Source organism: Carassius carassius, chromosome 9 (genome assembly GCF_963082965.1).
Source record: "Carassius carassius chromosome 9, fCarCar2.1, whole genome shotgun sequence".
Taxonomy (NCBI): Eukaryota; Metazoa; Chordata; class Actinopteri; order Cypriniformes; family Cyprinidae; genus Carassius; species Carassius carassius.
The window spans coordinates 6,719,971-6,736,073 of record NC_081763.1 but is presented as its reverse complement, the minus strand read 5'-3'; the positions used below and the strand labels follow the sequence as shown (position 1 = coordinate 6,736,073).

Here is a 16,103-nt window from a genome sequence, read left to right as displayed (position 1 = left end):
AACCTGGCAAATTACCGTGAAATGACCAGATTACTTTTCAAAGTGACTTTTCTGGTAAACACACAAATGCTTTACATCTTGTGAAAGTCGACACTTCACTTTTACTTCATTTCTAACACTAAAATACGGCTCACACAACAGTACTAAAATATGAATAAACGTTGTGTTGTCAATCAACAGAAATGACCTTTAAATGCTTCACTGCTTTCTACATCTGCCTGGATGAGGAGACACATTTTAGTTTCACTATCTGTCCAACATTTTTGGACTTCTGAGTGACAGGCGTGAGGGGCTGATCTCACAGAATGCATTAATGCGAGAAAAATGAGAGATGCTGCACAATAATATCCAACGTAGAGCCACAGATGAATGGAAAAAAGACAGGGTAAAGAATGAAGATGCACTGCAACAATCAACGATGTCCGTCCAGCTCATGTTTATATAGAAAAAATTATTCAAATTATCAATGTAAACAGTGTGACGCACCATCACAATCAAAATGTTATAATTGGCCCAAAGCACATTTATAGGATCAGTGCATTCCTTCAAGCCTTTTACAAGCCTTTCACACATTGCATTATAACGGCAATTTAATGAAAATGTTACTTCTCATCTTCTCATCCTGGAAAATGTAAAACTGATTTATTGGTATATTTTCACAAGGTCTTCACAATGATTTCTAAACAGCAATTTACTAGTAATTTTCCATTAAAGACTGTGTGTATGAAAGGAGTTTATGCTACTGTTTTTGTTTGGTTTGCTCAGGACAAGGACGTTGATATAATGTTAATTGTATAATTGATAAATGATTCTGATTCTGGTTCTGATAACGCGGTTTTTCTATGCTGTTTGGCTTTTCATGCAAATGCAGCAGCAGGTCTCTGAAACAGAACATTTCTGAAAATGCCTTGCCAGGGTGAAGATTTTCAAAAACTCTGGTTGCAGTGTTATCATGTAGACGTCGGAGCCAGAGCGGTTATCTCTGCCTACTGGAAACTTTTTCAGGCTTCTGATTGGCCAGCATGGTTTAGCGTTTGAGATTATATCACAACGTGTTGGTTTGACAGTGCATCATTGCATGCGTTTTGCGTTTTCATGTGGTTGGAGATTTCTTTTTTAAACTGAAGAAGGAAAAACTTACCCATGTACATTTGGACATGGCCTCAAATTCATGTTTTGTAGACTGAAAAGCATAAAATCAAATGAAATGAGAAGTTAAGAACTACAATATTCTACAGCTACAATTTATAATGCAATAAAAAATAATTATAATAAAATAAAAAAATAAAAACAGGTTTTTGGAAATGTGTCTAAATCTGAAATAGACAAGATAAAATTAGATTTTTTTTAGGGTTTTGTTTTTGTTTTTTTTTAGTTTTTTTTGTTTTTTTGCATTTTGGATATAGTGCGTATATACTGTACTGTCATATATAATGTGTAGTCTACAGTCAGATCTCATTTTTGTTCACTCATTCACCATATAGCCAACTATGTGCCATTTGTTATATAGTAAATATTGAATGAGTAGACATGTTCATCAAAGCGCTGTACTCGGTGTTGTTGCTGAAGGAGGTTTCTGGGCATCATATTGTTGCTGAAGTAATTATTACAGCAACCGATGTAGATATAACAGATATTGTCTATACTGTCTGAACAACGGCTCCAATGTCATCACTCACGAAATGTGAAAGTCAGTCCTAATGATCATGTTTGAAATACAGTACAGACTGAATGTAGTATCAGCGCAAGCCCTAGAACTTCCGTTTCTGAAATGTTGGACTGAAAAATCATCGCTGACGTTCTTTCTAAAGCTGATTTCATTGGTATGGATGAAAGACCACAAGAGGTAAAAAGCTCTGACAGTATCTAAAAAAAGAAATCTCAGAAGTGCAGAGGTAGCGGAAGTCAAACATGCAAGTGACAGTTCGCTTGAACACTTTATTGTCTTTTGGTGTGAAGTCAGAAAGGTCAGGGTTCAGATGATGTGGTTTTCGGAGCGTTCAGCTCTGTGCTGTGCAGAGGTGACATTTATTGGGAATGACAGAGTTGCTCACAGAGGGGGGCTGTTTGCCTCAGCGTGCTGCTGATGTAGCTGCAGGGCACGAGGTTGCAGGCGGTTCATGTGAGCTGTATTATAAAGAAATCAAACTCTTGGTGTGAAACAAAGATGACAATTCATTCCCTAAGCTTGCAGAAAGACATTTCCCTATCTCTGTGAAAGTCTCATGAGATACCTAAAGCAATACCTATTGAGGATTTATTGAAATAGTCTCGGACGCAAGAGAAAAATATAGTCAAAAATAATTAGAATCACACAGAGCTTGAGAAGTACAGTGGGTACAGAGACAACAGTGATAGTCTGTTTTGGATTTTTATTAATTTTTTCTTAAAATTTGCAAACAATGTTTTAGGATTTTGCACTTTAAAACAGCAACAGTTATAGTACAATGAAGAAGTAAAATGAATGAACTAATTATTAAACACATGCATAAGCAGTGGTGTATAAAGTACCTGAAAGCCATACTCAAGTAGAATTACAGATATCTTACCAGAAAATGATTTTGGTAAAAGTTGAACTCACAATTTAGAATATTAATTGAGTAAAAGCATAAAGTCTGTTAATACACAGCTTGAGTAGAAAGATTGTGTTCAAATTTTACTCGTTCTTCCATTTTGTATTTTTGGGTAAGAACAAGAAACACTTAATCCGGCAATGTCTTTCATTCCAACATGATAAACTATTTCTGGATTCTGCATATGAAAGCTGATTCATTTAAAAATTAAACTCCGTCCATTGCTCAGAGATACAAAACAGTGTGATCTTCATTTAGAACTATTTTCGTTGGCACAATTGAGTAAAAACAAGGAATATTATATCTAAAGTAAGTCAAGGGGAGGTGGGCCCATTAGGACTGCCTATGCATAGGGCCCGGGATCTTGTGCAGCGCCCTTGGTGATTGCACATCATTACAACAGGCAAACATCTGTCTGTCTGTCTCTGTGTCACTGGCCTGTGCACGTTCATGTGTTTGAGGAGGCGTGGCTTTGGAGAGTGATTTACAGTAAGGGTGGGATCTTATGATTCCAAAGCTGGTTTACTATTGCTTTAATCTTTTAAATCATTGTTATGCTGTCAACAACAAGTGAATTAAGTTGCCACTGGCTTAATTGCTGTAACATGTTTTTCTCTCAGGGCCAGGACTAAACATGCCACATGTCATTTTCATTATCTATCTATGTAAATGATGTCAGTGCAGAAGCATCGCTATTTCATGCTCCAAGCTCATGTCAAACAATTAGCATGTCCAGTGGGTAATCGCACCATTCAAGGATGTTGCAATTCAGTTCCATAATAAATAAAGACTTGCTTCAGTAGAGGCACTTCAGACTCAAGGCTGTAGATGTGCATGTGCATTTTAATTCAAGTTAGACTCGCTTTCATCCATTAAAAATTTCTAATATTCATTAGGCACAGGTACTGTAAGGTTGGCTGCATTTCCATATTGCATATTTAAAGCCATCCTTTCTCAACCTTGTGTTGTTCAAAACTATTATTTTCTTCTGTAGATCATGAAATGAGTTGTTTGGCAAAATTTATGAACTGATTCTTTCCAAAAAACAGAAGAGTGGCATCAAAGTAGCCCAGCCACATCTGGACTGAACTATTTCCTTAATAGCCGTTACTGCACATCATTTCTCTCTCTTACTGCTGTTCATTTTACCAGTTTCCAGCCCGTAGGTCTGGTGGAGCGAATCCAGGCCATCGCCCAGAATGTGTCCGACATGGCTACACGAATGGAGCAGATTCTGAAGAAGACTAACATCCCCGCCAGAGGTGAATCTCTCATTTATGTTTGGGTGGCAAGGAACCAAAATTCCTTGTTGCAAAGACAATTGTAGTAAAGGAAAATCAGGAATTAGATATAATTATATTGGAATTAGCAATCCCGTTAAATGGAGAGCAAATGAAGAAAAATACTTACATTTTATAGAGAAAATAAAGGTCTCATAAAACTCTCCTCTTGAGTTTCAGAAGAGATTGATAAATTATATTTCAAACTCTATATCAAGATTCCTAAATCTGCAACCAAAAAGCTAAGATGGTCTGAGCCATGATAGCCACATGTATTTTATGCTTCCATACTTTATAATTTACTATACATCAACAATTGTCTCATTGTGTCTAAACTTATAATAAGTATAATTAAATCCGTTATGTCCTTAAAGAGCTACATATAACACGCAGGATTGATTTACTCACCAAAAACTTTCCTTTTTAGTCTCTTATTCAGCCAAAATCATATAGAAACACTGTTTAAAATTAGCCATGAAGAGGTCGGGGTTTAGATCCAGGTTTTTTTTTTTTTCCAGGACAGCACATTCACTTATTATTATTTAATGCAACTTGATTGGACTTCATTACTATAATGCCAATCATCTCTTGCCGCTATTTGTACAGCGAGTGCCTCCACAGAGTTTGATATCTCTAAAGTTTGCTAACAGAGTTTGGTGGAATTCCAGCAGGTTTTTAGCGAGCATATGTGCAAGCTGTGTGGGAGGTTTACTTAAACTATTAATGTAAGACAAATACAATTCATACTTCTGCTCTGTCATTTGGATAGAATGTAAAAAAAATTCTGCTTATACTCTGCTTGCTTTGTTATGAGAACTTTTATGTTGAAAATGATCAGTTCGTGTGCAATTGAAATTGTATTTTTAACGACTTTTTGTAAAATTCCAGTTTCTAATATTATATATTTTTTTTTATTTTAAGTCATATATCATGTTCTCAGTCTCCAGTAACTCTGTCTGTTCACAGTGAATGTGAATGTGACATAACGTGACATATATACAGTGTATATATATATATATATATATATATATATATATAAACATTAAGATTTTTGCTAAACTATCATTCTTTATAAAATGTTCTCCTGAGAAACACCAAAAGCATTACTAGTGTTTCCTCTAAAGTTTAATAATAGATCCCAATGGTGTCTCAGATTATAGAGATATTAGATATTATAATATATTAGAGTGTGCAATCAAAAGAGATTTTAATAGGCATTTATAAACTTACAAATTTAAGGAGTGACGAGTGAATGATGTGGGAGTGAATCTCTTAAAATCATTGTGCCATGTGTGTAGTGAACACAGGAGTCATTGGATGTCTTCTGATTGAAAAGTTCAAGTGTGATTTTCTACTGCTTAGTATCTTTTCATAATCAAGCAGAATAGCCCATAATTCCTTTCTCTGTGAGCATGCTTGATGCATCTGAAGTATTCTGTTTTACAAAGAACAACCTCTTTCTTCATTAATTAAGCTGGCTGGGGCTGGCTACCAGTGAGAGATTGGAGTTTATTAATCAAGGCGAGGAGATGTTTGCAATTTTCTATTCCTTTTTTCTCCCCATCGGAACAGAAAGCAGTACATATCTCTTAACAAAGCCCAGAGCAAGCATTACACCGACAAGTAAGAGGCATGAGGGCAAGAGGCCACTTTCATAATGCTTAATAAAGCAAGCTTAAAGAAAGCTGAGGAGATGGAAGAGTATATGGAGGGCTCTTCCAAAGCCTCATTAAAACCGAGAGCATTTGGATCCCACTGGTGTTCCATACTGAAGCTACTGTACTGTGGAAGAGTGCTATCAGACTGTGACAGCTTGTCCTTCTCATCTACAGGCCGAGATGGAGTTACAGGCCAATGCGAAGTCCCGAAGGATCCCAGGTACCCGGATTGCGCCAGTAAAGTGGATGTGAGTTGACACATTTGTCTAAAAAAAATTTCATTTTATTTCTTAGTTACCTTAGAGAAATACAGATTGGTGTAAACAAACACTGGCACTAAACAAATTGATTTCCTACTGAGTGTTTTCACAACGGTTTCATTGATTGATGTTGTTGTTGTTTTTTTAGATGATGCCTCTTTTCTGCATTTTTTTTATTTATTTTTTTTTTTTCCAATCAGACCATCCCAGACTCTTTACCAAACCGTGCTCAGCCTTTAGGCCAAGTATAGCAAAGAAACAATGCATATATACTGTATATGTTTATTTTTATTTTTATGGTGAACATCCTATATCAGAGCTTTTGTTGGCACTAATGTACTGGAACTGTCATTGACGGCAAAAAGCACTTTGAACTTCTGAAAATAACTAAATAAATAAATTGATTGCAGTTCATGAACTATTTACTCTTCGTGAACTGATAAACAAATTGCTTACATAAAATACTCAGCAATCATTTACAATTTTGGCCCCTGTGAGACACACAGAGTTTATCCTCATAAATCTTTTTCTCCCTCTAATCTGAACATATTTTCACTTACCTACATAAAAATTCCTACATATTTTACATGTGCATATTTCCCCCATTGCATTAAATGCATGTATTTATTTATTTATTTATTTTTTGTTATTAAATAAAATCTTTGGCTGTCAAAAGTTTTAAATAATTATGATGCATGTAATGACTTGTATTGTAGTTAATGCATACAGGTGTTACTTTATTAATAATGAATTGCTCCTGCTGAAAGCTGTTTATTTGCATGTGCTGTCTACACTGCTTTAGGCCCCCGATTCACTAAATAAATTATGCAGATCAGGCAACAGCACAAAAACACCCTCAAAACCTGTGCCGTGTACATTTTATACTGCAATTCAGAACTTAGGACCACTTTGGAGTATTGTGGAGGTTACAGCAGACCACAACAAACTGATATATTTAATATTTTTGTAGAAACCATACCCCCCCCCCCACCCCCCCCCCCCCCAAAAAAAACATAATAATAATAATAATAATAATAATAATAATAAAATAAATAAATAAATACATTAATTAATTAATTAATTAATCTAACGTGAAGACTTTACCCGGCTTGTTAATAAGACCTTTTGACCTGAACTGACTCCACCTTTTAGGTGAAACAATGTCAAGGTTCTCATGGAGGGAAATCCAATATATGGACACATTTATTGGGACACCTGACCATTAGATTAACAGGGACTGCTGCACATTCTAAATTCATAGACATTAATATGGAGTTGGTGTGCTGTGTCTTGGTATGCAAAGCTTTAAGATTTCCATACACTGGAATTAAAGTGCCTAGACCAACCCCTGAAAAAAAGCATTTTTACAATTATCTCTTTTCCCCCAAACTTTAAATTTGGTAGAATGGGCAGGTAGCATTCTCCATATTCTCCTTCGGCATATGCCGAAACCCAAACTTTCCCATCAGACTGCCAAACTGTGTGGTTTGTCACACCACAGAATAAGTTTACACTGCTCCAGAATCCAGCACGCTTTAGACCATGGGTGTCCAATCCTGTTCCTTGAGGACCATCGTCCTACAGAGTTAAAAAACTTAGGCAAATGTGTTGGTTATGGTTAGAGCTAAAATCTGCAGGACTCTGGCCCTTTACACATTATGTTACTGAGCACTGAGTGGCCCCGCTCTCTGACTGTACATGGTTTCGGGCTGAGTTTCTGCTTTTCCAGGGAAATGCTTCCACTTTTCCAGTAATACCAGTTACAGCTGACCATGGGATGAAATTTCATGAACAAATGTATTTCATATGTGGACTTCTCTCTCTCTCTCTCTCTCTCTCTCTCTCTCTCTCTCTCTCTATATATATATATATATATATATACAACCCGAATTCCGGAAAAGTTGGGACGTTTTTTAAATTTTAATAAAATGAAAACTAAAAGACTTTTAAATCACATGAGCCAATATTTTATTCACAATAGAACATAGATAACATAGCAAATGTTTAAACTGAGAAAGTTTACAATTTTATGCACAAAATGAGCTCATTTCAATTTTGATTTCTGCTACAGGTCTCAAAATAGTTGGGACGGGGCATGTTTACCATGGTGTAGCATCTCCTTTTCTTTTCAAAACAGTTTGAAGACGTCTGGGCATTGAGGCTATGAGTTGCTGGAGTTTTGCTGTTGGAATTTGGTCCCATTCTTGCCTTATATAGATTTCCAGCTGCTGAAGAGTTTGTGGTCGTCTTTGACGTATTTTTCATTTAATGATGCGCCAAATGTTCTCTATAGGTGAAAGATCTGGACTGCAGGCAGGCCAGGTTAGCACCCGGACTCTTCTACGACGAAGCCATGCTGTTGTTATAGCTGCAGTATGTGGTTTTGCATTGTCCTGCTGAAATAAACAAGGCCTTCCCTGAAATAGACGTTGTTTGGAGGGAAGCATATGTTGCTCTAAAACCTTTATATACCTTTCAGCATTCACAGAGCCTTCCAAAACATGCAAGCTGCCCATACCGTATGCACTTATGCACCCCCATACCATCAGAGATGCTGGCTTTTGAACTGAACGCTGATAACATGCTGGAAGGTCTCCCTCCTCTTTAGCCCGGAGGACACGGCGTCCGTGATTTCCAACAAGAATGTCAAATTTGGACTCGTCTGACCATAAAACACTATTCCACTTTGAAATAGTCCATTTTAAATGAGCCTTGGCCCACAGGACACGACGGCGCTTCTGGACCATGTTCACATATGGCTTCCTTTTTGCATGATAGAGCTTTAGTTGGCATCTGCTGATGGCACGGCGGATTGTGTTTACCGACAGTGGTTTCTGGAAGTATTCCTGGGCCCATTTAGTAATGTCATTGACACAATCATGCCGATGAGTGATGCAGTGTCGTCTGAGAGCCCGAAGACCACGGGCATCCAATAAAGGTCTCCGGCCTTGTCCCTTACGCACAGAGATTTCTCCAGTTTCTCTGAATCTTTTGATGATGTTATGCACTGTAGATGATGAGATTTGCAAAGCCTTTGCAATTTGACGTTGAGGAACATTGTTTTTAAAGTTTTACACAATTTTTTTACGCAGTCTTTCACAGATTGGAGAGCCTCTGCCCATCTTTACTTCTGAGAGACTCTGATTCTCTAAGACAAAGCTTTTATAGCTAATCATGTTACAGACCTGATATCAATTAACTTAATTAATCACTAGATGTTCTCCCAGCTGAATCTTTTCAAAACTGCTTGCTTTTTTAGCCATTTGTTGCCCCCGTGCCAACTTTTTTGAGACCTGTAGCAGGCATTAAATTTTAAATGAGCTAATTAAGTGGATAAAAGTGTAAAATTTCTCAGTTTAAACATTTGCTACGTTATCTATGTTATATTGTGAATAAAATATTGGCTCATGTGATTTGAAATTCCTTTAGTTTTCATTTTATTAAAATTTAAAAAACGTCCCAACTTTTCCGGAATTCGGGTTGTATATATATATATATATATATATCGCTTCAATGCACTGTAACTTGCTTTGTATAAATATGTCTGCAAAATACAGTGTAAATGTAATTACAACCTGAAGGAAAGCTCTGAGCTATTCGAGAAAACTGATCATTTGATGGTTCCTGTCACACTTGGTTTGGGTATCACACCTCTGTCAAAATAATGACAACTCGAAGAGTTAACCTTTACTCATCTCTTTTTCTAGTGGATGAGAGGCAGGTGGACATCGGACCCTTGCTACGCATTTTATGGAGTAGACGGCTCTGAATGCTCTTTCCTCATCTACCTCAGTGAAGTGGAGTGGTTCTGCCCCCCGCTGGCCCGGAGGAATCAAAGCAGCCACCCCACGACCAGCAGCCTGCCAAAAAGACAGGTGAGAACCTGGAAGAGTCAACAAATAACTACACTGAATTCATTGCAACAGAGAAATGTAGGAGTTAGTGAGGTGTGATTATGGCAAAGATCACATGTCTCTTTTCCAAAACCTAATGAGTTGCTATAGGCAGTATTGCAGGTATCTTTTACCAAGAAGGCAATACTAGAACACACAAGTTGTTACCTATACAGCATTCCAAATCAGTCACTTAGAGGTTTTATTTTTGTTAGAATGCTGACTTAGTAGGCTGTAGAAAGCAAGGCAGCTCAGTGGGTTTTAAAACAGAGACTGTGTGAGCAGTATGTGTATTCTCATCTGGTTAGTTACTCACACAGTGTGTCATTTCAAGTGAGAGAGTTCCAGCTGTTTAACTGTTATTCACCATGCCAATAAGCCTGCTAAGACTGAAATGAGACATCTTTTTATTCATTTTTACCCTAGAGCATAAAACACTGTAGCATTTTCCTGAATAGCAAAATTACCTCTGTAATAAACATAGCTATTACCAGTACTCTGAAAAAGTAACTCTTTTAAAAATATGCCACAATCTGTTAAAATGACAGCTCTTTCATTTGCGAAACCATTATTAACCTTGTGTCCACAGACCACTTACAGTCTATTCATTCAAGTTAAGTATTGCTTTTGAGAACAAAATCATTGGCTTTTACAGGTCATAGCTTTGAAAAGATATTCAGAGTTTAGTAGCAAGTCATTTATTAGCAATATTCTAGAAATCTATGGACAGAACATCATTGTACTGTATACCTTTGCAAAAAAAAAAAAATATATATATATATATTGTATTGCACATATTGTATTGAGCGTCTACTTGTGGTGTACTACAAATCTTAAAAGTATGTTTAAATAAAAATAACTGTACTTGGACAATTTAAACTAGTCAACATTTGAGTGGATCATAAACTTCCATTAAAGTTGTCCTAAAACCTAAAACAAAATGTGTTCTTGTCTTATGACAACTTTGATGAACTTGGTTGATCCTCTTCAAATGTTGACTACTGTAATATTAATGAAATAACTGACACTTAAGTTTATTTAAGTGTGTACACTTGCGTTACAATTTTTTTTTACGTTTTAATAATAATAAAACAAAATAGAAGCATGTTTTAAATGAGTATGTTTGAATAATCTTTTGTTGTGTTTTGTAAAATATACTAACATACTAAAGTACATCTAAAGTACTTGATTCAAATGTTAACTGTATTAATCAAAATCACATTTGAGTAGGGTGGCCATATGCGCTGTTCATACGGGACACGTCCCAGCCAGGATTTTAATAATGCTTAAAACATCCAGAGCAGTTTGACCAATAACATTCAGGTATTGTACATAATCGACCAATCGTGGGGCTGCGTGTGAGGAGATGCGATCTAGAGGGAATGATCAAAGCAATGCAAATATGTGCACGTGTTTGTTCGTTCGATTGACTTGAAACCTCGCTGTGCACAAATCCAAAAAAAAAACTGCGCCACAATGCTTCAAGTCAAACGAACGAACAAACACGTGAAAGTGATTGGAAAGCATAAGGAGCCGTCTGCTTTCCTCTTTATAGCTCTCACGAATGTTACAAAACGATCAACCTGCACAGTGCAAATAGCCAAAACCTGGATATTTTAGGCAATATTAAAATCCTGACTGGGACGTGTCCCGTATGAACGGCGCATATGGTCACCCTACATTTGAAGTAAGTATATTTTATATGTACTAAACTGCAATTTCATCATTACAAATACAGTATGTATTTGCAAATATATTTAAATACATTAAGTTTCAATAGATGAAATATATGCATCTATGCATGTGTTTATCTATATGTATATGCATGGGTGCACATAATTTTTTCAGCCTGGTTCTCATAATAGAACCTGGAGATTTGGTTTGGTCCTCACACTGCATATAGCGTGACCCATTAAATATAACTATAAAAAAATGAATTAATAACAGTTATAATATTATTGCACTTCATTTATTTAGTTTAAAAAAAATAAAATAATAGTAAATAAACAAAATAATAGTGTGTGATAGTATTAAAAATAAAAGGCAGTCCTAGTATTAAATACAAATACATTTATTTTATAGTAAACTTAAAAATAAAATTCTAATATTTACTACAATTTTTTTGTTTGTTTGCCTCTTTAAGAAGAATCGCTTTATGTATTCCCCAATTTTAAGTCGCTTTGGATAAAAGTGTCTAAAAATAAATAAATTAAAGCATTTTCATCATATTCAAACTAAAAATCAGAAGGCTTTTATTTTGGCAGGTTGCCAGCAAGTATACGCGGTTCCGGTTTTAGCGCTGCTGCTGATTAAAGAGCGTCAGTGGATGAATGTCACAGTTTTGCATTGTGCTTTGAAAATGGCATGGCATAGCCTAGATTTAGGCTTTCAGGTTGAAAATAAAACTTATATAGTACAGTTTGTGATCTAAAATGGTAATTGTGTATTAACAGCTGTCAACCATGTCGGTACGCAAAAGCGCTGTCAGAACATATTTACATAGCGCATGTTTTTATTTTGGTCGCGCATGCGGACCTGCGGAACACTTATGTGCACCCCTGTGTATATGTGTCCATATGTTTACGTGCAAGAATGTTTAAGATTGCAGCACATTTTCTGACTGCGTTCTAGGGGGTTCTGTAGAGCCTGTAGAGTTTTTGAGTATGTTAAGACTCCCAAAAAGCCCTGGGTAGTTGGAAAAAAATAAAATAAAATAATAATAATAACAATATGTGACGAGGGGGCGGGGCCGAGAGCCATGGGAATGGAGCGAGGCCAGTGGAGTGATTGGGAAATGAGCGAGGAGCTGTCATGCTGCTTGGTGTTTATTTTATTATTAAAGTCTTGGTTTGAATGTCCGCCCGTTCCAGCCTCCTTCTTCCCGTGGATTATGGAGTTTGTAAAGTGTTACACTGGTGCTGAAACCCGGGAGAAAGGAGGGACGTGCTGCTGAAGATCCCTCGCCACTGGGCTGAACCGGCGGTGCCATCGAGCAGGGCGAGGGAGTGTGCCGCCATAGAGGCGCGAGGTGATGGGCTGGAGTGAGTTGCCGCGATGTGGAGGGGCGGCTGCTGTCCGTGAGGGAGCGGAGGAGTGGGCGCTGTTCGCCAAGGGGCCAGAGCCTGCTGCCATCCTCGAGGGAATAGGGAGGAGCAGGGAACGGGGGACTCCTGCCGGCTGCCCAAAACCGGAGGAGCCGTTGTCCACTGGCGGAGGAGTGTTGGGCCATCCACCGAGGGCCGTCCAGTGCCACCTCCGGGCACTGCGGAGGAATTCACCCAGCTGGTGGAGAGCCGGGCAGCAGTGCATCTGGGAACCGGAACAATTTTTTTTCCTCTCCCCTCTCTCGTCTCTGTCGCTCCTCATCCTTCCATCTGCTTTTCTCTTGTCTCGTCTGTCCTATCCCCGGGTTCCCGCAGGTCACCGTGAGCGGTACCGTGAGCGGGGAGTAGAGCACAGGCTCGTGGGTACCCCCCGGCCTGTGAGGGGAGATGGGGGTGTGTGACGAGTTGGGCGGGGCCTGAGAGCCGTGGGAAATATGCGACACCTGCTCCACTCGCCAGTCTCGTGCCCACAGAGGAGATCGGTGAGTGGAGCAGGTGTCGCTCATTTCCCAATCACTCCACCGGCCTCGCTCCGTTCCCACGGCTCTCGGCCCCGCCCCACTTGTCACACAATAATAACAATGATGGTTATAATAATCCTTAGAAAAACAATAGGGCCCAGTGCCCCTAGCAGCTTGGGCCCTAATGGAATTTAAGTGTATTTTATTTTATCAAAATTAGTTGTCTGTACATTCAATAGTAATGTAACCATATTTTAAATAGAAAATAAAAATTGCATATGTACTTAATTTAGTCTAAAAGGACTTCAAAGTTCAGCTAATTGCATTTAATATAAACCAAACTATTATACATGCGCATTTAATTTCAATTGACATGCAGTCAAGTGTAAAACGTGTTATATTCAGTTCACACTTATTTGAAAGCATATTATTTCCATAATAAGTACTCTTTTTAAAAGTACAGTATGCTAAGTGCATCTATATGTTTAAGGGTAATTTAGCCATGTTTGTTTTCTGGGTTATTTCTGCAAAATAATCAGTACTTATGGACACAAATTTAGTATCTACACTTCCCTGCCAGTTTTCACAAATTTTTTCTCTTTCTATAGGCATTCTTCCGCTCTGATCTGTCTCTACTGTTGGAGCGCGTTGGCTCGGGCAAAGAATCGCTGAGCTTCATGAGGAGGCGTATGCGCAGATTGGCGGCACAGTGGGCTGTAGCTGCACACAGACTTGACGAGCGCCTGCGTGGTCACCACAGAGAGCAGAAGAGGGTGAGCTGTCACACACTGTCTAAAGAAGGTGAATTAAAGGCGTTATAGGGCATAATGAGATTTGCTTAAAACAATGACTTCATTAGCACTATTCGGATGGGATTTGTTGTCGAAGTGACATTTGATTTAGTTGTTAACAGAGGAAGTCTGTCCTATCATGTGTTGATTTGGATGCGACTAGGATTTCAATACAGAAGCTTAGAGGTAGATATGGTATTTGATGAAGGTCAAAATAAATGAAAAGTGCAATAATAGCGCAATCACAGATGTTGGTATCTGGACGGGATTTGATTTCTCAGAGGACCCAAATGAGTATGGAATTAACTCCATAATTTGTTTTGCAATAAAAACACAGACGTATTTGGATGGTATTAAAATAAAAAATCTGTCAACAAAACACAAATTTATCTAAATAAATAAATAAATAAATAAGTTCTTATGCAAACTAGATCCTATGTATTATCATTAATATTTATACTATTTGCTTTTTCAAAAATCCATTAAAAATACCCTTATACAGACTGATTATTTTCATTTCCTGTCCTAGAGCCAAGCCTGAATGAAAAAACTGTAGATTAAATTAAATCAGTCTCACAGCGAGATACAGACCAGATACACACTCTCAGTTCTGTCACATAGAGAAGTGGTTTTCTGTGAAGAGGTTGACTGTGACCATGAAAAAGCTGTTTACTATAGGTGAAGTGTGTGGCTTATGAGTTTGACTGGTAAGTGTAAGGTTATTGTAGGTGCTTGTGAATATGTTTATGGTGGCTGACTGCATACATTTCCCATGTGGTAGTTTTTAATTATGGACTGTTTCTGTCAATTTGTCTTTGCTCATGCTTCCTCAGCATTCCTTTTGGTAGGTGCATTGTTTATGTCCCTTTTGAGTCATTGAACATTCTGTTAAATCCTTTTAACAGTGTAGGTTGAATCAGTTTACAGGTAGTAATGGATGTGGATTACCAGATGTCTGTGTTTATCATATGTAGGAGGAAAATCTTAAAGAGTCAAATTATTTTGGCTTACACTTAATTCCAATTAATGATCTTGGTTCCTTGCTGACTCAAACTATTATACTGCATTTCATACACTACAGTATTTAGTGCTAAAATAAAACATAAACATTTTAAAATAAAATATTTAGTACTAAAACAGTATTTAGTATGTTTAATAAGAATGTACAAGTCTTAACCAAAATGTAAACCAGATATATATTAATAAGTACCATTTATTACAACAAAGGTATTTTTAATGTATGCAGTATCTTGTCCATACAGTTAGTACTTACCAGAGTAAAAACTGTACTCATGCATTATGCATCAACAAGCTAACTACCAATGTGCAGTATGTTTGTTAATAATACATAAATAAATGCTTATTAGTTCACAGTGCATTAATGTCAACAGATAACTTTGATATTAAAATGTGAATATTAGTAAACGTTGAGATTACTTATATGCTGTGAAATATTTTTCATTGTTAGTTCATGTAACTAATGTTTTTAACTAATTTGAATAATTTACATTTTGCATTCATTTCAATCATCCTACTTTGCAAAACAAATGTAAGATTTTTATTAAAATTGCACATTTGTATTGACGGATTTGCAGTTCCCTTTCAAGTGAACTTCGAACTGCGTCCTCTAGGGGGCGCTGTGGGGAACACCTTGTTGTGACCGGTGTCTGAAGCATACATTGAAAAAACACCAACTTGTTGGTCGGCGACAGCCTCTGACATCACTACCGGTGTGACTATAAACAGGCACCGGGAGAACACGTCATTCTCTTCTTAGTCTTCACTGATTGTTCTGTTTGAAGCGTGCATCTGAAAGAACCGGTATCTTCTACTCTCTATCATGGCAACTACTAGCAAGCGTTTAGACAATGTGTGCATCCGTCTCTGCGTTATTTGCATCATTTGTTTGGGTGAAGAGCACACATGCAATGTCTTTGAGGAGGCAATCTGCTTGCATTGTGAGTGTTTTTTCAATGGAAAAGCTAAGTTTTCGTTCGTCTCTTTCCAAGGAAAAAATTAAAAAAGGCAGCCATATGCCATATGCTTCCCGCGGTATGCCATATGCTTACCACCTGCAGGCAGG

The 16,103-nt window shown here is 37.5% G+C and overlaps 1 protein-coding gene across 1 annotated transcript in view; it reads left to right on the top strand.

Annotated features, from left to right (window-relative positions):
- The window catches only part of LOC132148810 (alpha-1,6-mannosylglycoprotein 6-beta-N-acetylglucosaminyltransferase B-like), a 118,534-nt gene that overhangs the window by 31,684 nt on the left and 70,747 nt on the right, over positions 1-16,103 (top strand). Inside the window, exons 4-7 of the mRNA XM_059557528.1 lie at positions 3,726-3,835; positions 5,686-5,759; positions 9,479-9,646; positions 13,838-14,002. Coding sequence (XP_059413511.1) covers positions 3,726-3,835; positions 5,686-5,759; positions 9,479-9,646; positions 13,838-14,002 — 517 coding nt within the window. The remainder of the gene's footprint in view (positions 1-3,725; positions 3,836-5,685; positions 5,760-9,478; positions 9,647-13,837; positions 14,003-16,103) is intronic.